At 41.1% G+C, this 26,650-nt stretch overlaps 1 protein-coding gene across 2 annotated transcripts in view; it reads right to left on the reverse strand.

Annotated features, from left to right (window-relative positions):
• Positions 1–2,218: 2,218 nt before the first annotated feature.
• The window catches only part of LOC122542896 (adenosine deaminase domain-containing protein 1-like), an 89,416-nt gene continuing 64,984 nt past the window's right edge, over positions 2,219–26,650 (reverse strand). Inside the window, exons 7-11 of one of the 2 annotated variants that reach the window (XM_043681026.1) lie at positions 25,804–25,971; positions 22,966–23,180; positions 22,178–22,412; positions 6,288–6,420; positions 2,219–3,125 (exon numbers count right to left, since the gene is read on the reverse strand). In XM_043681026.1, coding sequence (XP_043536961.1) covers positions 3,015–3,125; positions 6,288–6,420; positions 22,178–22,412; positions 22,966–23,180; positions 25,804–25,971 — 862 coding nt within the window. In that variant the 3' untranslated portion in view covers positions 2,219–3,014. The remainder of the gene's footprint in view (positions 3,126–6,287; positions 6,421–22,177; positions 22,413–22,965; positions 23,181–25,803; positions 25,972–26,650) is intronic. The other variant, XM_043681025.1, reaches the window with a different exon arrangement.

Below are 26,650 nucleotides of genomic sequence, written 5' to 3' on the forward strand. Positions count from 1 at the left end.
AAATCCCTCTCCCCACCCCCCAAGATAATATTAAACAATAAGGTTAAAAAAAAGGGTATGTAAATCGGAGTGGGGGGAAAGCAAAACAACATCAATTATGTCTTACAATTTATCTAAGAGAGTCCAAAAATTCCTTGGCCTTTTCCGGCGATCCCAAGTTATACACGGACCCTTCATGGTTAAAGCGTAGCGTCGCTGGGTGGTGCAAGGAGTACTGAATATTTAAGTCCCTCAAACACTTCTTCGCTTCATCAAACGCCTTCCTCTTTCGGACCAGAGCTGGGGAAATGTCCTGGAATAACATGATCTTGGATCCTTTATAAATCATGGCTTGGGGATCTTTCCAAAGATTTCTGGAGACTTCTAAGGGCATCTGCCTCTCCTTGTAGTTCTGCAGCCGGAACAGGACCGGGCGTGGGCGCTGGTTCGAGACGGGCCCGCGTATTGCAACCCGGTAGGTCCATTCTACCCTTACCTGGCCTGATCCAGCTTCCAGATTTAAAAGCTGTGCAAGCCACTGTTCAAGGAATACTGTAAGCTGGCCTTCCTCTTCCCGTTCGGGAAGGCCCAGCAAACGAAAATTTTTAACAACCTCGATTTTCGAGGTCGTCAATGTGATTCTCTAAGGTCTGGACTCGCTGTTCGAGAGACCGGACCCAATCCACGGTCGATTCTGCTGTAGTTTCGGACGTAGTGGCCTTTAGCTCCACCCCTCCAACTCGGCACTCAATTTCCTTGATGTCTTGGTCGTACTTTTGCAGCGCGGCTGAGAGCGAGTCCCATTGACTTCGGGACTCTTCAATGAAAGTGTCGATCTTTGCATAGAGTTTGGAGATTATTTCCACAAGGCTCGCCACCGTAGGTAAGTCCCCCGGGCGGCTGCGGACGCCTCTGCTGCAGCTGGAGAGGGTGGGGGGAGGGGGTTTCTGCTTGCTGAGAGCTGCGGGCTCCCTTCCCTTTAGTCATTTTTACTGGAGATTAAATTGTTTAAATTCAATACTAAGCAACTAATTACATTAAGTAAAAACTATTTTAAATGATTTGGTGAGTGTGGTGGGACCCACTTTGCCCAAGTCTTGGAAGGAGCACTGTAGACTCAGACTTGCTGGGTCGCCGCCATCTTGGATCCCCCCATACAAGTTATTTCCAAAGCGTAAAAGCCTTTGGCCTGAGGTATCATCTGTTTAGGGTTAAACAAAAGGGCTCCAATAAACTATTCATCTCTGCAGCGACTCAGCCATTTCGAAATGGGGCTGTTTTGCAACCAGTGTAAAAAAAATCAAGGACACAGTAACTTTGAGAAAAAGGACCAGCCGTGTGACGGACGTAGACCTGCTTTGTGATCATAATGCAGCCAAACAATAAATTTTTCCAACTCATGCCAATGGCAGGTGGTATTGGAGAGATTCCTGGGCAGCCATGTTAATTAGCTAACCCTAAACCTATCGCCACTATTCATAGCTCTGGACCACAACATACATAGAAAAAGACGTTGCTACAGACTTCTTGGGATGACTGATTTACTAGATGGCCAACATGGACCTTGACCTGTAAACCAGCTGGGATTAATTCTAGACATGCCTCCTTGCCCTATCCATGATGAAAATCACTGTGCATCCAACCTCTTTTCAGTCAGAGAACTTATGAAGAAGAATCACACTTTATCATGCTTTCAACTTTAATGGATAAAAAAAAACTGTAGGATCCATCTCAGATGAATCTTACTAAACTATCAGAAGATAACTGCTAATTTCAATGGTTTATCCCTTACTTGAAAGCTTTCCAAAACTAATAATTTGTTAAACATATTGAAAGATGTTACCACCCCTTAAGCAATCACTGTGCTGTCATAACTCAGCTGACTGAACACTGATACAACTATCTCCAACTGCTGTACCATTTAATGACGAATTATAAAATGAAGCAAACTCATTTTACTTTTATTTGTTCTGTCCCAGGATGTGCATGTTTACTGCCCATCCCTAATTGCTCTGGAGAAGTTGGTGGTGAGCCAACTAATTGTTGGAGTTCATATTGTGCAGCTAAGCCCACAGTGCTATAAATGCATAAGATAGAGCAGACATAGGCCATTCAGCCCATCAAGTCTGCTCCACCATTCAATGGAATCATGGCTGATCTGATAATCCTTAGCTCAACTTTCCTGCCTTTTCCCCAAACCTGTATGTCTTTAAATTGTACCGGTTTCTTCCGCTATTAGAATTTGTCTATGTCAATGCTGTTGGGAAAAGAGTTCTAGGATTTAGTCCCAGTGATGCTGAAGAAACTATGATATATTTCTAAGTCAGGATGGCATGGGGCTTGCAGGGGAACTGGTTGATGGTGGCTCATATTTGCTGCTCTCGTTTTCCTCAGTGTTAGATGTTGTGGGTTTGAAAGGTGCAGCCTGGGTGAGTTTTTGAGAGCACAATGTAGATGGCATGTACTATTGCTGCCACTGTGTGTCGGTGGTAGAGGGAGCAAGTTTTTAAAGGTGCTTGATGAGGACCCAATCACATTTGGAGTACATTTACTCAATTGTTATGAGAGAGATGGGACAAACCTGAGCATATAGAGTTAAGACTCAGATCAATTATTCAATGGTGCAAGAGTTGATGCATTTTTCCTGTTCCAAAAACTTGAGGACAGACTTCACTTTAACAGTTTGATCTGATTTCCCAAATTGGACAGTAACTAATGTTTTTATGACAACTTAAACTAATCTGTTGAAGGAAGGTTGGAAAAATAGAATTTACTTTCATTATAACCACACTCTAGCCAGCACAATATAGTCAGAACATTGTAACATCTTTATTTGAATGAGGTACAAAGATTTTATTAATTCCACCTCTAGTCTGAAACAATTTCAATGTTAGACCAGAAAGCACCCATTAATCTGGATGCCCTTTAGAAAAAAAATTCACAATAATTTTAAACGCGTTAAACAAAATGGAAAAATGATCTATCTTATAGCAACAGTAAAAAAAATCCATAATTCTTTTTCAGTGCAATGAGATTTATTTGCTGAAGTTGTCAACAAGTTGCTTCTGTGGCCATGGCCCTGCTCCAGTGGATATGAAATGATAATTTAGGATACCCTTAGCTTCTTGGTAGGTTTTGGCATTCATCTAGAATAGGTATGTGCAATCATTAGAGGTCAATTCTAAAATACAGGAGTGCACTAACAAATGTGTCAGGAAAGCAATACTAAGATCACTAATAAAAGATTCTTCTTTACATTTGCTTAAATAAGTTTGCTACAGTTAACAGAACAGATTTACAAGGTTTTTGAGATGTTAACAAGCCCCCCCCCCAAAAAAAGGCCCACCTGGTACTGGTAACCCTTTTTATATTTTGTATGCCTGAGTTTTTTCAGCAGTGACATAAAAATGCACATGTAGTTGTTCAAATTTACTTAAGTGCTTTCTGACTGCAAATCTGCCTTGATGGTTATATAGGTCGGACATGCAAGCAGCATTTACGGTTGCCAAAGCATCCAGTTCCTCTAGAACTACAAATAATGGAAGGTGATTACGCTACAGATTCCCATTTACCAGTTTGAATACTGCTGTCTCTGGCTAAAATTATCCTGAAGAAGAGGTTCTTGCAGTACATATAACATCATGTGTACATTATAGTTTTGAAAACAGAATTTAGCATTGAGAGAGACTGGTATAAAAATTAATAAAATTAAGGATTTAAAAAAAAACAAATGGGAGGGCAATGTGTTCGACATGAGCTTCCACTTTCAGTTGGAGTTAAGTGATTTGTTTTGTTAGGGTAAAATGGAATAATTCTATTGATTAAATAGAAAACTGTTTCGTTGCTAGAGTTATACAGCATGGAAACAGACCCTTCAGTCCAAATAGTCCATGTTAGATTGCCCCAAATCCAATAGCCTTGAAGTTGTTACCACAAAGGGTTGATAGACAGTAAAGCTATTGGAAATTCAAATAATGATCAGTACAAACTGAATTTTATCATTTTTCAAGCAAAACAAGTTAAGTAGTAGATAATTAAAGCGTCTTAATGTCAAGTTCTCAAAAATCACACACTGAAACATTATCTCAAATAGAATATTGGCTCCAGCCTGGGATGACACCAAATTTACTCAGATAAAAGCAAAGGTTTGGTTTGGAGAGACAGAAATAAAATACATTAACAAGCATTAGACCAGTTACAACTTGGAGCATTCAGCTTCACTAAACTGTTGTTGGAATATATAAGTATTATAGTGTAGGGTCTTGAAGTCATAGTAATGAAATTGGCGAATAGGATTTTTAAAAAAAATATTAAAATAACAAAGCACACAAAATGTAATTGAAACAGTTTTTCAGTCTTTAAACATGATAGATACTTGTCTCTTTTGCTAAACTTAAGTTTCTATGCAATATGCCAAATAAAGAGTTCAAAATGCTCGCAAAACACTTTAATCACTTAACATACCTAATTGAGAAATCTAGCCGAAGGGGAAAGACTCAATTCAGAACACTAACTTTAATATTGGAAATGATACAAGTTAAACCAGGGAGACTACTGATTGAGATTCAGGATTTCAAATGACATGCAAAGTGCAAGGATCGTCTTCATCTCAGGGGTAAGACTTGGGAACGATTGGAAAATTCACCAAAGTCACTTGAGTGTTCCCTTTTACTGTTGGATTAAGTACTACACTGATTGTTACAACAGACAATTACTCCCAGCTTTGATGTATTTGGGGAAGATGAAATAGATAAATCAATTACTGGTGATTAAAGAGATCTGGCATGTTGATCATTTTGAATATCTTTTTCACCTTTGTTGTTTTTGGGAGCCTAATGGCTTTAAAAAAGTGCTTTTATTATTGGATCAATTATAAACTGTTAGAGAATTACCACTAAAAATGTGCACAGATATTTAAATCAGACCCAAACAGGACTTGTGGGCTCCATAAGGCCTGTTTACACACTGCAGAGAATTTAATCAAAAAATTAATAACAGAAAACAATTTCAGCCAATTCTACTTTGAAAGTGGGATCAATGAAGTTCTTTGACTCTATTGTAGGGTCATAACAAAAGATCATATCCACAGATCATCCAAGGATAAACTGAACTTTTAATTATGTGCTTTCTTTTATTTTAAAACAAAGAGGATGTGCAGCCAAATTAATGATTGAGAATGTAAATTCTGAGCAATGTAATTCAGTGACTGCCTGGCAGGCCTGTGTGGGTCATCATCAGCCTTGAGGGAGGTCATGGAATGCACACCCGATGGCTGTAAAGGGAGTTTCAACAGGACTTCAGAAGGGAGAAATGCCAGTTTGCAGTGCAATCTCCTGGAGAGGTCAGACATGGGCATGATGGGAAACCAAGAGCAGTCTGGACAGCAGACTTTTGTTTTCCCCTTTCAAGAATACAAAAGACCAAAGGATTAAAGGACAGTTGGCAATGGCGCATGCTTTGAGGGTCAAAAAATCCCAAATCATCCGTGTTGCAGCTGCAATTCTCCATCTCCTTGCTGGAAGCCAGAAAGCAAGTGAAATCTCAATTGAAAGATAAAGGTCGCCCAATCAACCTGCAGAACCAACCTTATTGAAATCAATAAAACAAAAGAACTGTGGATGCAAGCAATCAAACAAAAAAAATACTGGAGCCACAGCAATTCTGGCAGCATCCATATAGAGCAAACTGAGTTCAATGTTTCAACTGCAGCTTCGTCTCTCTACTTGAAATGTTAACAGTTTTCTCTCTACAGATGCTGCCACACTTATTGTGTTTCTCTAACTCGGTTTATTTTTATATTGAAATAAATTACTTGCATACCAACACCGGTGTTACTGGTATCACCCAAAGTTGTTGCAATGTCCTTCATGGAACTAAAGTCTGATTCAAATATCGTTTAACCTTTTATCTTTTTTGGACTCACCTCTCATCGACATGCATGTGTGCTACTTTATAAAGCCTTCTTGTGTTTAGTGACTAATAAACTTACTCTTCCATTTATTCAGAAAACCTGGTTAAATTGGTTCCTTTTAAAACACAACATTTATTTGGTCTGGGAGAAAGAAACCTTGTTGGGACCAGAGTAAAGGAGGGCGCCAGTTCATCTCTCCTCCCCAGGAACATGACAATTTATGAAATCCCATCTGGAACTAGAATAAATTGGGGAACCTCGCATAGCAACTGATCATATGTACCTTTTTTATATTTAAACAATGGGAAAGTCATTAAATTATCTAACTTGCCCATTGTTTAAACATAAACACCTCAAACTTGAACATTTCTTTCTGTACGTGGAAACTTTTATTTACCTTGGCTTCATGACATGTTGACAGGTCCAGCAAATCCTGTCTGTTCATTTCCTTTGCTACACGTCGAAAGGAATACAGCTTAGCAGCCTTGCATAAACGGCTGGCTGTATTGACTCCATTTTTAAAAGGGGAGCTAGAATGATAATAAAAAGTGGTAGAGATACTGTTTAAAAAGCAAACTTAACCAAGTAGTACAAAACAATCATTAATCTTGGTATTGCAGCATACAAGACACTTTAGTTTTAAGTGTAGACTTTTTTGCAACTTTTACACAAAATGTTGAAATTTTTGGCAATTTCCTCATTCTGCAGAGAGCATATTTCAAACACAAGTCACTTGCCAATGGTTTGCCTCATTTAGCACTAGTAAGGTGATCAACGTTTAGTAGTTCAGCATTGAAACAGGCCCATCATGACTGTACCAACCATAATCTTGTCTACCCTCAGATGGTCTGCATCCCTTTGTTGATACTTGTGTGTCTAAGTGCCTCTTAAACTTTGTTATCATTTCTGCTTCTATCAATTCTATCCTGGCAACTGTCCAGGCTCCCAACACCCTCTGTGGAGAAAAACCGACTTGCCTCACACATCTCCTGTAAACATTTCGCTGTTCACCTTAAAGTTATGCTCCCTAGCACTTAACACATCTATGCCTCAATTTTATGTACTTCCATCAGATGACCCTCAATCTCTGATGCTGTGGTGAAAACAATCCAAGTTTTTCCAACCTGCCCTTATAGCTAATATATACCAATCCAATCCAGGTAACATCCTGGTAAACTTATTTTGTGCCCTCTCCCAAGCCTCCAAATCCTTCCTTTAGTACAGCAACCAAAACTGCACCTAACACTCAATGTGGCCAACTAAAAACTTTTATACAGCTGCAACATGACTTATTAACTTTTATACTCAAAGCCTCAAATGAAGGCAAGCATGCCTTCACTTCTACCCTATTCCCCCACTTGCCTTTCCAATTTTGGAGTTACAGACTCACACCTAAAAAGAGCCCTCTGCTCCTAAAAGATCCTGCCATTTACTGCAAACTATCCTATTACATTCAACCTCCCAAAATGCCTCACCTTACACTTGTCAGATTACTTCTGCCATTTGTCTTGACCAACTTTCCAACTAATCTATATCCTTTGATAACCTTCCTCACTATCTACAACTCCACCTATTTTCATGCCATCTGAAAACTTACTAATCAGACCACCTATGTTTTCATCCAAATCATTTATATGTAGAACAGACAGAGGCCGCAGCACTGATCATTGTGGAACACCACTGGTTGCAGACCTCCAGTCAGAAAAATACCCCTCCACAATTACCCTCTGTCTTCTGTGGCCAAGCCAATTTTGTAGCCAACTTACCAACTCACATGGATCACAAGTGACTTAATCTTCTGGATCAGCCTATATGGGACCTTTAACCAAGTTCATGTAGACAGCATCCACTCCCCTTTCCTCAAAAGCTCAAGTTTAAGACAAAACCTCCCCTGCACTAAGCTATGCTGACTATTCCTAACAAATCCATTATTTTCCAAATACAAGTAAATTCTGATCTTAAGCATTTTCTCCAATAATTTCCCTACCACTGACGTAAGGCTCACTGGCTTATAACTTCATGGCTTTATCCCACTGCCCTTCTGAAATAAAGGAACAATATCTGTTATTCTCCAGTCTTCTAGGACCTCACATATGACAAAGATCTGTCAAGGCCCGAGCAATCTCACAGCGCCAGAGACCCGGGTTCAATTCCCGACTCAGGCGACTGACTGTGTGAAGTTTGCACATTCTCCCAGTGTCTGCGTGGGGTTCCTCCGGGTGCTCCGGTTTCCTCCCACAGTCACAAAGATGTGCGGGTTAGGTGAATTGGCCATGCTAAATTGCCCATAGTGTTAGGTTAAAAGGGGTAAATGCAGGGGTATGGGTGGGTTGCGCTTCGGCGGGTCGGTGTGGACTTCCACACTGTAAGTAATCTAATCTAATCTAATCAATCTCCTCCCTTGACTCCCTCAGTAGAGGCCTGGGGACTTATCTACCTTAATATTTTGCTCTTCCTCCCTATTTTCTAAGATACCCAACCCAGCTCAATATCAACATGCCCTAGAATATTAACATACCTTCCCTCATCTTATCATCCATAGCCTTTTTCTTGGTGAATTCCAATGCACAGTACTGATTAAAGGAGTACCTACTTCCTCTGGCTCCATGCATAAATTCCCTCTTTTGTTCTTGAAAGGACTTACCTACAAACATATGCTCCTAACATACAAATAAATAAAATGTCTTGGGATTCTCTTCAATCCTACCTGCCAAGAACATTTCATTGCCTGTCTTAGCCCACCTAATTCCTTACTTAAGTTCTTAGTTGCTTCCTTTATATTCCTTAAGGGCATTATCTGACGGTTCCTGTTAGATGGGGTAGTGGATAGAGGGATGTGTTCTTTACCAAAGATTTCCAAAAGAGGCAATGGCATCAGATGCTGCCAGAGTGACAGAGATAGCCATCTGGGATAGTGCAATGAAAAAACACCCCACTTAGCAATGTAGAAAGAAATTCAATGGCGTTCCGTGCTCTGCATTGATAAGCTCCATCTCAAACTCACTCTGCCACTGTGCACACCACACACTAAGGCAACTGGTCTACCACTCTGTGTGGAATACATCATCTTTGCTCAATGAATCTCACCTCAAACTCCCAAACGACTAAGTCTTTCTGCCCTCTGCACCTTTATGTACTCACTAGGCATGCCTCACTATCTTTTTTGCTCCAGCACCATCATTAATAGCTCTCAGCCACTTCCATCTCACTCAATTCATCCCTTTCACCAGGGCGGTAGTGACTCAAGAAAACCCACTTCCTGTAGATTCCATGTTTCGTTTTAGAGTTGCGCTCTTCAGTCATTATCTCCTGTGTCAGTAATTAAAAAGAAACCATTCATGAGTCAACGGCATCATTGGCTGGGCCATCTAGTTGCCCTCGAGAAAGTGGTGGTAAACCGCCCCCTTGAACCATTGCAGTCTATGTGCAGTAGGTAGACCCACAATGCTGTTAGGGAGAGCGAAACTGAAGGAATGACAATATATTTCTAAGTCAGAAGGGGGAAATGGCTTACAGATGAACGTGCAGGTGGTGGTGTTCCTGCGCGGTCCTTGTCAGATTGAAATGTCTTGTAGCCATGATGTGCTACCTGGCTTTCTGTCTGCACTAAGCAGCAAAAGCAAGGCACAGATATTATGAGCATTCATGCAAGTGAAAATGTGTCAGCACTAGGAAAGCAAGCCGACAGCCCCAAGATGCAGAAGATGGCAGTGTTCATCCAAGCACAGTAATCTGGCATAATCTGGACTCCCCATATAAACAGTGGCTACAAAAACAGGTCAGAGGCGAGGAATACTGTCGTGAGTAACTCACATCCTGAAACCCCAAAGCCTGTCCACTATCTACAAGGCAGAAGTCCGTAGTGTGATGGAATACTCCCCACTTAACTGGATGAGTGCAGTTCCAATAATACTCAGGAAGCTTGACATCATTCAGGACAAAGTAAGCCACTTCATTGGCACAGCATCCACAAGTATCCACTCCCTCCATCACCAATGCTCAGGAGCAGCAGTGTGGACCATCTACAAGATGCACTGTAGAAATTCAAAAATCCTTAGACAGCATCTTCTGAACCTACAACCACTTCTACCCCGAAGAACAAGGGCAGCAGACACATGGGAACATCACCATCAGCAAGTTCCCCTCCAACTCAACATCCTAACTTGGAAACATATCGCTGTTACTTCACGGTCACTGGATCAAAATCCTGGAATTCCCTCTCTCATGGTATTGTGGGTCAATTCACAGCAGGTGGACTGCAACAATTCAAGAAGGCAGCTCACCACCACCCTCTCAAGGGCAACTAGGATGGGCAATAAATGCTGGTCAGCCACCAACACCCACATCCCACAAATGAATAAAAAAAACTATTGCAATATTGAAGCGCTTAAGTGTCTTGTGAGTTAGATAGAGACTGGTGATAATGGTGTGGCAACACTGACATTTCATTGACAGAGACTTCTGTGGACCAAGGGTGCAGGCAATCATTATCCACTGAGTGTATTAAAAGGTGCTGGAGAACAAAGGTGAGAAGCAATCAATCAACAATATTCAGGCTGTTGCTCAGGTCACAGCTAGAGTATTATGTGCAGTTCTGGAATCAACATTATAGGACCGATGCGATAGCATTGGAGAGGATGTGCAGAAGATTTACCGGGATGTTACCTGGGCTGGAGCATTTCAGTATGAAGAGAGATTGGACAAACTGAGGCTGTTTTCTTTACAGCAGAGATGATTAAGAGGGGACCATGACCGAGATGTATAAAATTATGGAGATAGATACTGCAGACAGGAAGTGACCTTTCCCTTGATGGAGAGATCAATAACCAGGGGGCACAGATTTTAAATTAAGAGGCAGAAGGTAACAGAAATTGAGAGGAAAGCTTTTCCCACCCAGAAAGTGGTGGGAATCTTGAACTCATTGCATATAAAACCCTCATAACATTGAAGTAGTATTTAGATGTCACCTGTGATGCCAAGTCATACAAGGCTATGAGCCAAGAGCTGGAAAATTGGAATAGAATAACTAGGTGGCTGTTTTTGACTACTGTAGGGGTCCAGGACTTCAGTGTCTAGTTTTTCACCAGTACCTGGAAAAGTCATAAAATGCATTGAAATAAGGCAAGATCAGCTAATAACGAAATATTAATCCATGGAAATAAAGTCTTCACAACTTAGTAAGATGTTCATGTAATCATTGAAACTTTAAAGGGGAAAATGGGACATTTTAAAAAGGGGAGGCAATGGCCTAGTGGTATTATTGCTAGACTATTAATTCAGAGACCCAGGTAATGTTCTGGGGACCTGGGTTCAAATCCACTATGGCAGACGGTGGAACTTCTACTTCCAGACGTTTATTGAATTGGAGTCAAATGATGATCATGAAATTGTTGTGGATTGTCAGAAACCACATTCTCCCCCGCCCCAGTTCACTAATGTCCTTACCTGATCTGGCTTACATGTGACTCCAGGACCATAGCAATGTGGTTGACACTCCGCTCCTCTCTGGGCAGTTGGGATGGGCAATAATGCTGGCCTAGCTGGCCTGAGGGAGGGTCACTTGACCTGAAATGTTAACTTTGATCTCTCTCCACAGATGCTGCCAGACCTGCTGAACTTTTCCACCAATTTCCATTTTTGCTTCAGATTTACAGCATCCATAGTTTTTTCAGTTTTTAAGATGGTCACTTAATACAGGGTCAGTTTAATTGCTCAACTTTACAAAAGTTTTTAAAAATGGTCTGCAATCCTCAGGGAAGCAATATTCAATGCGTACATAATTTTCTTGGGGTCCTATTAGGGTTAAGTTGCTATAGGGCAATCGGCTTCAAGTCAGAATTCTTTGAATTTACACTTGGTACACTGTAGCAGCCAACGCTGTTCCGTCAACTCATTGTTACCTATATTAGGAGAATTGGCAGTAAGCGATTTTAATATAGATGTTAGCCTGGATTAACAGTGATAGAGAGGAGGCTTTATTTTTATACAATGAGGACTGATCTTGGATCGAAATGTGATGTCAGTTCCTGGACAGTCAGCAAGTGAGGAAGACCCTATCGGTAGTTTTAAGTGCTGCGGGCCTTGATGTTTTTGCTTCTGTTTTCTAACTGATGTTCAAAAATATCACAGCCATATCAAAGCAGTGCAGAGCGCAATCTGATAATAGTATCTATTAGTAATTCTGCTAAAAAGATCCTTTGATCAGTTAAAAGGGGTTCAGAATCATAAATCTCCTGCTTTCTCCCCAAACCTTTGCACATTATTTTCATCTAAATAAATTATCCAATCAGCCAGTTCATGATTCTTAAAATCTTTATCATAACTCCTCTTTGCCTTCTTCTCTCTAAGGAGAGCAGTCCCAACTTCTTCAACCTATCTTCATCACTGGAGCTCCTCACCCTTGGAATTATTCTTCTAAGCAGCTTTATGCAGTCCAGTGCATTCATGTTCTTAAATTGTGCACCCAGGTTTGTACACACGCTCTCAAATGAGGTCAAACCTAGTGTTTTACATACGTTCAGCATTAATTCCTTGCACTTGTATTCTATGTCTGTATTAATAAAACTGAGGATACTGTATGCTTTATCCATTTCTCTCTACCTGCCCTGCCAGTTTTGACATTTACATCCAGATCCCTCCGTTCCTGCACCCCTCTTAGAACTGTATCACCATTGGCTTTCAAAGTTCTTCCTATCAAAGTAGATTGCCTCACATTTCTTGACATTGAAACTCATTTGCCACCTTTGTATCCATCTATGCCCTTCTGTCCTATGCTGTCAGAGTCAGATTCATAGAGCTCATAAACAGATCCTTTGGTCCAACTATCCATGTTGACCAAGGTTCCCAAACTAGACTTCTCCATTTGCCTGTGTTAGGCTTTGTAAACCTTTCCTATTCATGCAGCTGTCTAAATATCTTTTAAATGTTGCAACTGTACCTGTATTTGCTAGTTCCTCTCACATTTCATTCCACATTTAAACCACCCCCTGTGTGATGAAGTTGCCCCTCATATCCCTTTTAAATCTCTCTCTTCTCACCTTAAAAAATATATCCCCCAGTTTTGAACTCCTCCACCCTAGGAAAAAGATCTTTCTATTCACCTTATTTATGTCCTTCATGATTTTATAAGCTTCTATAAAAAGGTCACCTCACAACCTCCTATGCTCCAGTGAAGCAAGTCCTAGCCCATTTAGCTTTTCCTTGTAACTCAAACTCTCCAGTCCTGGGAAGATCCTGGTAAATCTTTTCTGAACCCTGTCCAATTTAATATTATTCCTATAGCAGGTCGAGCAGAACTCCAAATGTGGAATCACCAACATTCCATAAGACCTCAACATAATGTCCCACTCCAAAACTCAGTGGCCTGAGCAATGAAGGCAAGCCTGCTAAACACCTTCTCAACCACCCCCTCTAGCAATTTTCAAAGAACTATGTACCTGAACCTCCAAGTCTCTCTGTTTAACAAAACTACATATGCCTACCATTATCTGCATAAGTCTTCTCCTTGTTTGCTGGACCAAAATGCAACATTCTGTATTTATTCAAATTAAACTCCATCTGCCACTCCTCAGCCCACTGACCCAGCTGATCAACATTCCTTTGTAATCTTTGATAACCTTCTTCACTGTTGACTATAATCATCAGATTTGGTGTCATCTGTAAATGTATAAACCATGCCTTCTAAATTCTTATCCAAATTGTTTTATATAAAATGACAAACAACAGTGAACCCAACAGCGATCCTTGAGGAACACTGTTGGTCACAGGCATCTAGTCTAAAAAAACAACAAGCCAGTTCTGTATCCAATTGGCAAGCTCTCCCCGAATCCCAGGTGATCTAACTTTAGTAATCAGTCTACCAAGTGGAAATTTGTCAAAGGCTTTACTAAAGTCCATGTAGACGACATCACCACTTTGACCTCAATCTTTTCAGTTACATCCTCAAAAAACTCAATCAAATTAGTGACACACCACTTCTCACACACAAAGCCATGCTGACTATCCCGAAACAGTCCCCGACTCCCCAAATGCAGGTAAATTCTCTCAGAACCCTCTCCAACCAACATACCCACTGATGTTAGATTCTATAGTTCCCAGGCTTCTCCTTACAGCCATTCCTAAATAAAGGCACAACATTAGCCATCCTTCAGTCCTCTGGCACTTGACCTGTGGCTAGGGGGCCAGCGATTTCTTTTCCTTAACTTACCACAACATTCTGGAATACAACTGATCAGGTCCCCAAGATTTATCCACTTTTTTTTTCAAAGACCTCCAGCACCTCCTCTTCTATTACGCAGACATTTATTCAATATATCAATGTTTATTTCAGAATTCCCTAGCCTCAGTCTTTTTCCACAGTAAAGACTGACATGAAATACGAGATAAGTATGGAACGTTACAGGGCAGTACAGGCCTTTCGGCCCTTGAAGTTGTGCCGACCTGTGAAACTAATCTGAAGCCCATCTAACCTACACTATTCCATTATGATCCATATGTTTACCTAATTACCGCCCCATCTCCTGTGATTCCACACATAGATGACCTCCTTGATATTTAAGAGGCCCTATCTCCTCCCTAATTGCTCTTAATATGCTTGTAGAATCTGTGGATTATCCTTAAACTCAAAAAGCATAAAAAAAGCTTCAAGGAGGTATATAAAAGGGAAGAGCATTATAAAAGTGGCAAACGTTGGTCCCTTGGACGATGAAACTGAAGAGTTAATAGTGGGCAACACTGAAATGAGAGAGATGCTAAATCAATACTTTGCCTCAGTTTTCACAGCAGAGAACCATAGTATAGGTATGCTGTTTTGGAAAACGTAGGGGGTGATGGATTCTCAGGGTAACGTAGCACGAACAGCCAAGTTTCTGGTATTGAGACTGGCTCTAATGAAATGAGGGGTACGTCAAGTTCCAAGAGATCAATTGTGTTGGGGGATTCTCGGGTCAGAGGTACAGACAGACGTTTCTGTGGCCAGCAGAGAAAAAGCAGAATGGTGTGTTGCTTCCCTGGTGCCAGGATCAAGGATGTCTCAGAGAGGGTGCAGAATGTTTTCATGGAGGAGAGGGGCCAGCAAGAGGTCATTGTCCACACTGGAACAAACGATATAGGAAGGGAAAAGGTTGAGATTCTGAAGGGAGATTACAGAGAGCTAGGCAGAAATTTAAAGTGCATTTATTTCAATGCAAGGGTCTTAACAGGGAAGGCAGATGAACTCAGGGCATGGTTAGGGACAAGGGACTGGGATATCATAGGAATTACAGAAACGTGGCTCAGAGATGGGCAGGACTGGCAGCTTAATGGTGTGTGTGTGTGTCTGTGTGTTTCTTGATAAGGGATAGCATTACAGCTGTGCCGAGGGAGTATATTCCTGGAAATACATTCAGGGAAGTTACTTGGGTGGAACTGAGAAATAAGAAAGGGATGATCACCTTATTGGGATTGTATTATACACCCCCTAACAGTCAGAGGGAAATTGAGAAACAAACTTGTAAGGAGATAAATAGGGTGGTTAAGGAAGGGGATTTTAACTTTCCAACCATAGACTGGGACTGCCATACTGTTCAGGGTTTAGATGGATAGGAATTTGATAAATGTGTACAAGACAATTTCTGATTCAGTATGTGGATGTACCTATTAGAGAAGGTGCAAAACTTGACCTACTCTTGCAAAATAAGGCAGGGCAGGTGACTGAGGTGTCAGTGGGGGAGCACTTTGGGGCCAGCGACCATAATTCTATTAGATTTAGAATAATGATGGAAAAGGATAGACTGGATCTAAAAGTTGAAGTTGTAAATTGGAGAAAGGCCAATTTTGATGGTATTAGGCAAGAACTTTCGAAAACTGACTGGGGGCAGATGTTTGCAGGTAAAGAGACGGCTGGAAAATGAGAAGCCTTCAGAAATGAGATAACGAGAATCCAGGCAAAGTATCTTCCTGTTAGGGTGAAAGGACAATAGACAATCTGTGCAGGAGTAGGCCATTCTGCCCTTCGAGTCTGCACCACCATTCATTATGATCATGGCTGATCATCCTTAATCAGTATCCTGTTCCTGCCTTATCTCCATAACCCTTGATTCCACTATCCTTGAGAGCTCTATCCAACTCTTTCTTAAATTAATCCAGAGACTAGGCCTCCACTGCCCTCTGGGGCAGAGCATCCACACAGCCACCACTCTCTGGGTGAAGAAGTTTCTCCTCATCTCTGTCCTAAATGGTCTACCCTGTATTTTTAAGCTGTGTCCTCTGGTTCAGCACTCACCCATCAGCGGAAACATGTTTCCTGCCTCCAGAGTGTCCAATCCTTTAATAATCTTATATATGTCTCAATCAGATCCCCTCTCAGTCTTCTAAACTCAAGGGTATACAAGCATAGTCGCTCCAGTCTTTCAGCGCAAGGTAGTCCCGCCATTCCAGGAATTGACCTCGTGAACCTATGCTGCACTCCCTCAATAGCCAGAAGGTCTTTCTTCAAATTTGGGAGACCAGAACTGCACACAGTACTCCAGGTGTGGTCTCATCAGGGCCCTGTACAGCTGCAGAAGAACCTCTTTGCTTCTGTACTCAATCCCCCTTGTTATGAAGGCCAGCATGCTATTAGCCTTCTTCACTACCTGCTGTACCTGCATGCTTACCTTCATTGACTGGTGTACAAGAACACCCCGATCTCTCTGTACTGCCCCTTTACCAAATTGATTCCATTTAGGTAGTAATCTGCCTTCCGGTCCTTGCCACCAAAGTCGATAACCATACATTTATCCACATAAAACTGCATCTGCCATGCATCTGACCACTCATCTAACCTGTCCAAGTCACCCTGTAATCTCCTAACATCCTCCTCACATTTCACCCTGCCACCCAGTTTAGTATCATCAGCAAATTTGCTAATGTTATTACTAATACCATCTTCTATATCATTAACATATATTGTAAAAAGCTGTGGTCCCAGCACTGATCCCTGCAGTACCCCATTGCCTGCCATTCCGAAATGGAGCCGTTTATCACTACTCTTCGTTTCCTATCAGCCAACCAACTTTCAATCCAAGTTAGTACTTTGCCCCCAATACCATGCGCCCTAACTTTGCTGACTAGCCTTCTATGTGGGTCTTTATCAAAAGTTTTCTGAAAGTCCAGGTACCCTACATCTACTGGATCTCCCTCGTCCATTATCAGAGTTACATCGCCAAAAAATTCCAGATTAGTCAAGCATGATTTCCCCTTCATAAATCCATGCTGACTCTGACCTATCCTGTTACTACTATCCAGATGTGTCGTAATTTCATCCTTTATAATAGACTCCAGCATCTTTCCCACCACTGAGGACAGACTAACTGGTCTATAATTTCCTGCTTTCTCTCTCCCACCCCGGGGACTTATCAACCTTCAGACCTAACAGTCTCTCCAACACCAATTCCTGGCAAATATAAATTCGCTTAAATTCAGGTCCTTCAGCCACTGTTACCTCAGGGAGATTGCTTGTGTCTTCCCCAGTGAACACAGATCTGAAGTACCAATTCATTGTGCCCAGTGAACACAGATCTGAAGTACCAATTCAAAGGAAAGGCTGGTAGGTATAGGGAATGCTGGATGACTAAAGAAATTGAGGGTTTGGTTAAGAAAAAGAAGCAAGCATATGTAAGGCATAGACAGGATAGATTGAGTGAATCCTTAGAGTATAAAGGCAGTAGGAGTATACTTAAGAGGAAAATCAGGAGGGCAAAAAGGGGACATGAAATAGCTTTGACAAACGGCATTAAGGAGAATCCAAAGGGCTTTTACAAATTCATTAAGGACAAAAGGGTAACTAGGGAGAGAATAGTGCCCAAAATCAATTAGGTAAAAACAAATGAGAGAATAGGGCCCCTCAAAGATCAGCAAGGCGGCCTTTGTGTGGAGCTGCAGAAAATGGGGGAGATCCTAAATGAGTATTTTGCATCAGTATTTACTGTGGAAAAGAATATGGAAGATATAGACTGTAAGAAAATAGATGGTGACATCTTGCAAAATGCCTTATTAAAAAGGAGGAAGTGCTAATGTCTTGAAACAGGTAAAGGTGGATAAATCCCCAGGACCTGATCAGGTGTACCCTAGAACTCTGAAGGAAGCAAGAGAAGTGATTACTGGGCCTCTTGCTGAGATATTTGTATCATCGATAGTCACAGGTGAGGTGCCAGAAGACTGGAAGTTGACTAACGTGGTGCCACTGTTTAAGAAAGGTGGTAAGGACAAGCCAGGGAACTATAGATCAGTGATCCTGACGTCGGTGGTGGGCAAGTTGTTGGAGGGAATCCTGAGGGACAGGATGTACATGTACTTGGGAAGACGAGGACTGATTAGGGATAGGCAACATGGCTGTGTAGGAAATCATGTCTCACAAACTTGATTGAGTTTTTTGAAGAAGAAGTACCAAAGAGGATTGATGAGGGCAGAACGGTAGATGTGATCTATATGGACTTCAGTAAGGCTGAAGTTTCCCAATGGGAGACTGGTTAGCAAAGTTAGATCTCACAGAATACAGGGAGAACTAGCAATTTGGATAAAGAACTGGCTCAAAGGTAGATGACAGAGGGTAATGATGGAGGGTTGTTTTTCAGACTGAAGACCTGTGATCAGTGGAGTGTCATAAGGATCAGTGCTGGGTCCTCCACTTTTTGTCATTTACATGAATGACTTGGATGCAAGCATAAGAGGTACAGTTAGTAAGTTTGCAGATAACACCAAAATTGGAGGTGTAGTGGACAGCAAAGAGGATTACCTCAGATTACAATAGGATCTTGACCAGATGGGCCAATGGGCTGAGAGGTGGTGGACGAAGTTTAATTCAGATAAATGCGAGGTGCTGCATTTTGGGAAAGCAAATCTTAGCAGGACTTAGACACTTAATGATAAGGCCCTGGGGAGTGTTGCTGAACAAAGAGACCTTGGAGTGCAGGTTCATAGCTCCTTGAAAGTGGAGTCGCAGATAGATAGGATAGTGAAGAAGGCGTTTGATATGCTTTCCTATATTGATCAGAGTACAGGAGTTGGGAGGTCATGTTGCGGCTGTGCAGGACATTGGTTAGGCCACTGTTGGAATATTGCATGCAATTTTGGTCTCCTTCCTATTGGAAAGATGTTGTGAAACTTGAAAGGGTTCAAAAAGGATTTACAAGAATGTTGCCAGGGTTGGAGGATTTGAGCTATAGGGAAGAGGCTGAACAGGCTGGTGCTGTTTTCACAGCGTCGGAGGCTGAGGGGTGACCTTATAGAGCTTTACAAAATTATGAGGGGCATGGATAGGGTAAATAGGCAAAGTCTTTTCCCTAGGGTTGGGGAGTCCAGAACTAAAGGGCATAGGTTTAAGGTAAGAGGAGAAAGATATAAAAGAGACCTACTGGGCAACTTTTTCACATAGAGGGTGGTACGTGTATGGATTGAGCTGCCAGGGGAAGTGGTGGAGGCTGGTACAATTGCAACATTTAAAGAAGCATTTGGATGGGTATATGAATAGGAAGGGTTTGGAGGGATATGGGCCGGGTGCTGGCAGGTGGGACTAGATTGGGTTGGGATATCTGGTTGGCATGGACGGGTTGGACTGAAGGGTCTGTATCCATGCTGTACATCTCTATGACTCTATTGGAACAGGCAATAGAGAGTCAATAGAAAGGATAGAACTTAGAACAATCAATAATCAACATCAATGGGAAGAGGTACTCAACTAACTATTAGGATTGAGGGGAGATAAGGCCCCTGGGCCTGATGGCCTACACCCCAGGGTAGTAAAAGGAAGCAGCAGCAAAGATAGTGGATCCATTAGTTACAATATTCCAGATATTCCTGGACACGGGAAAGGTTCCAGTGGATTTTAGAAAAATGCTAATGTGACACCCTATTAAAAAAGGGAGGGAGGCAATATGTGGGAAAGTATAGAGCAGTTAGTTTAACATCTGTTGTTGGAAAAGTGTTAGAATCAATTAAAGGAAGCAATATTAGAACATTTGGAAAGTCAAAACACTATCTCCCAGAGTCAGCATAGTTTTATGAAGGGCAAATCATGTTTGCCTAATTTGCTAGAGCTCTTCGAAGATGTAACTAGCAAACTGGATAATGAGGATCCTGTAGATGTAATTTATCTGGACTTCTGGAAGGCATTTGATAAGGTGTCGCATAGAAAGTTAATTCACAAGGTTGGATCATATGGGATTGGGGTAATTTATTAGCTTGAATAGGTGACTGGCTGATGAACAGAAGAGAGAGTTGGGATAATTTTTTTTGTGGATGGCAAAAAGTAACTAGTGGGCAGCCACAGGGTTCGGACCTTTGACCTCAGCTATTTACAATCTACACGAATGACTTGGATACGGGGATTGAAGGCTCTATAGCCAAAATTTGTGGATGACATAAAAATAGGCGGACAATAAATCGCAAATAGATTATAGATAGTTTAGGAGAGTTGGCCAAAACATGGCAGATTGTGTTTAACATGTGTAAGTGTGAGGACATCTGTCTTGGTTGGTAAAGTGGGAAGGTGACTTATTATATAAATGGGGAGAGACTTCAGCGTGCTCCAGTGCAGACAGATCTTGGAGTCCTTGTTCACAAGCCACAGAAAACCAACATGCAGGTACTGTTGATAACAAAGAAAGTGAATGGAATATTAGCTTTTATAATAAAGTAATAGAATATAAAAGGTATGGGAATATTGTTGCAACTATACAAAGCATTGGTGAGACCACATGTAGTATTGTGCGCAGTTTTGGTCCCCTTATTTGAGGAAAGATGTAGTGGCATTGGAAGCAGTTCAGAGGACATTCATTAGATTGATCCCAGAGAGGAGAGGTTTGTCGTATGCAGACAGAATGAACAGTTTAGGCCTATAATCATACAATTTAGAAGAATGAGCAGAGATCAAATTGAGGTATTCAAGATGATAAAATAGACGCGGAGCAGATTCTTCCTCTTATGGGGCATTCTCAGACAAGAGGTCATGGTCTTAGTATAACGGGCAGCAAATTTAAAACAGAGTTGAGAAGGAACTACTCCCAAAAGGGTTGTGAATCTGTAGAATTTGCTACACCGAAGTGCGGTGGATGCTGGGACAGTAAGTAAATTTAAGGAGTTAGACAGATTTTTAATTGATAATGGGTTGAAGGGTTATGCGGAGAAGGCAGGAAAATGGGGATCAGGAGCATACCAGCTATGATCGAATGGGGGAACAGACCTGATAGGCCAAATGGCCTAATTCTGTCTGTATATCTTATGAATTTATCATGTGCCAAGGCTCTCTCATATCCCCTCTTTGCCTTTCTGATTTCCCTCTTAAGAAAGCACCTATACCCCTTAGTCTTCAGGAGATTCACTTGATCCTACTTGACTGTACCCAACATATGCCTCCTTCTTATTGTTGACCAGAGCTTCAACATCTTTATTCATCCATTGTTCCTTACCCTTACCAGCCTTACCCTTCACTCCAAAAGGAACATAATGCCTCTGAATTTTTGTTATCTCACTGAAAGCCTCTCACCTGCCAGTCATCCTTTTACCTGCAAAGAGACCTCAATCAACTTTTTAAAATTCCTGCCTTGTACCATCAAAATTTGACTTACTCCAATTAATTTTTATGCGAGGTCTATCCTTTTTCATAACTATTTTAAAACCAATAGAATTATGATCACTGGTCCCAAGTGCTCCCCCACTAATAACGGAGTCACTGCATTGCCTTATGTCCCAAGGTCAGGTTTTGATCCTTCTCTAGAAGATATATCTACATATTGAAGAAGAAAATGTTCTTGAGCCTATTTAACAAGTTCCTCACCATCCAAGGACTTAACACTATTGCAGTTCCAGGTTATGTTCGGAAAGTTAAAATCCCCTCTTACACACATATATATTTTTGAGGTCGCTACATACTTGCTCCTCTGTTTCCCATTGACTACTGGGTCGCATATAGTACAATCCCATGAAGGTGATCATCATCTTATTTCCAATTTACACCCCTCAAAGACAATTAAGTTTGTGTCATCTACAAACTGTGAAATTGACCCATGCACAGCAAGATCTAGATCAATATAAAAATCAAGAAAAGCAAAGGTCTCAATATCAACCTCTGGGAAAGTCCACTAAAAAGCTTTCAACCCAAAAAACATATACAATGGCCATTCATTATTCTCCATTTCCTATAACTTCACTAATTTTGTATCCATGTTGCTACTGACAATTCTATTCCATGATTGTATGCATCAGTTTTAAACATTTGTATTTCAGGAACTGTATAACCCTTGCTACTAAAGCATGATCAAACAGACTTACTCTTCTGTAATCTCTCCTGTCACCCCATCCACAATTTCCACGGTGTTATCGCCCCTACACCAATTTATGCTCAGCTTTCCGTAAAGTGGATCCGCCTCCTTAGGTTCCCCCTCACCACAATGCGAGAAGTGCGCTCTCACAGCAGTGAACAGGTCAGGAAGTTTCTCATTCAAACTCTCATCCACACGTTGATTGATTGCTTTTGTGACAATCTGCATCGGATGAAACGGGCCAGCTGATTTTAAAACATAAAAAGAATGCACTTTGAGAAGAGTTATTTTTCCCTAATTTAACATTCACCATCAAGGTGATAAATTTGGGATTTGAAGTTATATTATTTATTATTCAATATTTTTTTAAAAATTAAGAATGTGACTCTGAATGTAATGTTACAAAGGCACAATCTCAATGATTCACACAATGAGGGAACTTAATCAGTGACCAAATATTAGACCAAGACATCCAGAATAAATTCAGAGTAAGCACCATGGGTGAGCAGGAAGGATGGATTTGAAAAGTCATATTCACAATAATTACATCCTTTACAGCTTTAGTGCAGGTGTTCCACTTGCTCTGTGGATACAAAGATAACCCATCCCAATGCAGTGTGACCATGAATACATATACAGAAGTAGTCAGACTGCTCGGAGTTACAGACAATGAAGAGGTATACGGTTTATAATTCCAGCAGAGTGGATAATGCAAAGTTAGTTCCTGTACAGTTCAAAACCCACACTGAGAAACAACATTTTCAAGTTATTTCTTGAAGTGAAATCTATTGCACTTACGAAGGACAATACTGGTGATGTATAGTGGCTTGATAAAGTGGCTGAGCAGAGCTCCCTGGACTCCCAGCACCATCCATCGGCTTAGTTTATCACTTGCTGTCATACAGCATACGTGAGTTGCTGTCACACTAGGGCGACAGCTTGCTGCTGGCATGATGGAACCTTTGGAATGAATGTGAAGTCTCATTTCAGGGTTTCGGTATGGCACAGGGTCCCTGGAGAAGACAATTCTACAGTTAAGAATATTAATTAGATGATACAGGAACAGTAATTGCATCTGAAACTACATAGCATAGATCTGACATAAAATGCAAATAGCCTATCTGCACTATTCATTTCATTCCATGTGAATACCCCCAAACAAAAATAGACTAGAGGGTTAGTATTAAACTGCCAATGTGTCGTAAAAGTGCAACGTGTAACTAGTTATAAAATGGAGAATTGTTCATTGCCAGAATAAATGGGCAACAATTGCTCCAAACTATTTCCTTCACATCCTATTTTTCTCACTTTTGGAAGAAACTAAATGTTCGACATGACTAACAGCTTCCAGTTTCCTTGCCGTAAGCAACTCTTATTTTTAAAACCATTAACATCCAAGCTACTGACATCTCCAGTTGCATCTGAGTGTACGGTCTTTCTGTTTCTTCCTCTCGAGGACCTTTCCACCATCATCCTCCTCACCTAGCTCAACCTTGTTCTCACTTTGAATGAATTCTCCTTCAACTGTACCTCAGTTTCTGAAAGATGTTGCAATGGGTTTCTGCATGGGTCTTACCCATTTGTGGATGCATGGAATATACATCTTAGCTCCAGTTCTACTCCCTTACCTTTTTACCCAGGGTCATTTGCCAGGTTGGCAACTGCACTGGGAAATGCATTGGTGATATTTCTCAATTCTTGAACCAAGCCCTGAAATGGAAAATTTCAATGCTATTTCTAATTTCCACACTTACCTTTGCATGACTTTTCCTGGAGTTTTACCTTCCTTGTTCATTGCCAGAAATGGAGATAATGAACCAATATTCCACACAAGTCCACTGACTCCTACATCTACTTTTGATTACAGTTCATATCCTGCTTCCCTGTGAGAATGCTATTCCTTTCTTTAAGTTTTTCTATCTTAAACTTGGACAAGACCGATTCTAATAAATGTTAGATTTTACTTAGATTACTTACAGTGTGGAAACAGGCCCTTCAGCCCAACAAGTCCACACCGACCCGCCGAAGCGCAACCCACCCATACCCCTACATTTGTCCCTTACCTAACACTACAGGCAATTTAGCATGGCCAATTCACCTGACCTGCACATCTTTGGACTGTGGGAGGAAACCGGAGCACCTGGAGGAAACCCACGCAGACACGGGGAGAACATGCAAACTCCACACAGTCAGTCGCCTGAGGCGGGAATTGAACCCGGGTCTCTGGCGCTGTGAGGCAGCAGTGCTAACCACTGTGCCACCGTGCCGCCCTTTTCCTAAACTGAGCACCATCCAGGGTCTCCTCAATATTCATTCTTTGGCATACACTTCTGTTCTCACCTTTTCCCTTGCTTTCCGGAACCATGAGTGGGTTTCTTTTCTACCTTCCATTCCAACAGTGTCCAACTTTCAATGGATCATCCTCCACCGTTTCAGCCATTTCTAGTTTAATGCCATCACCATCCAGTCCTCCCCTTTCAGCATTCCAAAAATAGATTATTCCATTCATGATTTCCTGGTGCCCCACTTCAGTCAGCCCCAACACCACTTCTCCTTTCCACAGCATTTTTCCATGCAAGTGCAGGATCTGCAACACCTGTCCTTTTGGACCTCATTTCTAACCATCCAAGGCTCCCACCTAGGTGAAACAGCAGTTTATTTGTACCCTTTCAAGTTAGTATACCTTAAATCACTGCTCACGGCGCAAACTGCTCTATAATGGAGACAAAGCAAAAAGTAGTAATTGCATTGCAGAGCAATTCTGTTCAGCTCAGAAGAGTGACCCAGAGTTTCCAGTGACTGATTTTAATCTGCCACTTTATTATCACTGACATCTTTGCCCTGGCCTTTTGCATTGCTCCAAAGAGACTCAATGTTGAAGAATAGCATCTTATCTTTTGAGTTTGCACTTTACAATGCTTTGGAGATCTGAAATGTTTACTTTGCTCTCAATTCAGAAACGCTGCCAGAACATCTGACTATCATAAATATTTCGCTTTTATTTCAGATTTTCAGTCTTTACAGTATATTGTTCTCATATGGGTCAAACATCTATTGGACATGCTTGCCAGAATAGTAGGGGTTCTGTAAATAGTAGGTAGCGGTAGAGAGGAACCTCGATTATCTGAGCGACACGGACGGGAGTACTTTGTTCGGATAATCAAATGCCGGATAACACAGTTTAGCCAAGCATCAGGACCTTGCGATCTTGTTTGGATAATCAAATGCCAGATAATCGAAGTTCCTCTGTATCTTGCTTTTAACTGGTTAAATCAACACTAAAATTTTGAGAACACACATTTCAAACTCTTCTGGGAAGAGCCTGTGGGGTACATTATCAAATTTGTTCTATTACACTCCAGATGCTCTGTACCACATTAAAAAGTAGTGTGTGCTACTTAAATTAACTTCAGTGTTCCATAACCAAATAGGATGCAAAGGATTGAATAGTTACTAGCACACCACTGCAAGTAGACTTTAAAACCTAGATCCAATTTATTAATTTTGTTTTCATTACTTTGTGGAATTAATCCTTTTTTGTAAAATTATAAGTTAATTGACAAATATTTCTAATTCTAATCATAAAATTCTCCTCCATTATTAAATATTGACTGGGCCACAACTAAATACACTTACATGAGAATGCTCTGAGCAGCCCCCTTTGGAACTTTGCTAAGGTAGAGATGGAAAAAAATATTTTTCTTGAGGGATAGCAAATCACTTCCTGAAGACTTGTAGAAGATGCATTTTTCTAAACCCACAGGATCATTACTACAGAATAGAAGGAGCTGCTTAAACAAATATCTGCAAAATTAAGAGAAATGTTACTGGTAAAAGGAGAATATCACAACAATGTACCAGACGGATGAGCAGCACTTTGAAAGCTTGTGATTTCAAATAAATCTGTTGGAATATAATCTGGTGTCATTTGACGTTTGACTTTGTCCACCCCATTCCAACACCAGTACCTCCACATCATACACTGGTATTACAACAGACAAAGGCTTTTGCCATATTTTTTTCCCTTTCTCTATCTGCATAATTACAAAAAGTCATGTTTAACTGGGACTGTTTGAAGTTGAAACAATTTATTATCACAGTATATTGGAAACCATGACAGGTATTTTGAAGGTTGCGCACTCAGTTAATTAGAAGTTTCCAGGCAGTAGTAGAAAATTTTTTAAAAAGTAGTTCTGATGCTCTGAAGTTGGGGACCTATCAACAATTACCATCTGGGATCAAAGGAAAAGTGATCGATCTCCCCAAAACAAGTTTCTTGCTTGTTCTCATTCAAGTGAGAGAGTGAGAGTGAGAGAAAGAGAGAGAAAGAAAAAGAGAGAGAAAAAAGAGAAAGAGAGAGAGAGAGAGAAGAAAGACAGAAAGAGAGAGAGAAAAAAAAGAGACAAAGAAAAAGAGGGAGAGAGACAGAAAAAAAAGGGAGAAAGAGAGAGAGAGAGATCGAGAGAGAGAGAGAGAGATCGAG

This window comes from Chiloscyllium plagiosum, chromosome 41, assembly GCF_004010195.1.
Source record: "Chiloscyllium plagiosum isolate BGI_BamShark_2017 chromosome 41, ASM401019v2, whole genome shotgun sequence".
Lineage (NCBI taxonomy): Eukaryota > Metazoa > Chordata > Chondrichthyes > Orectolobiformes > Hemiscylliidae > Chiloscyllium > Chiloscyllium plagiosum.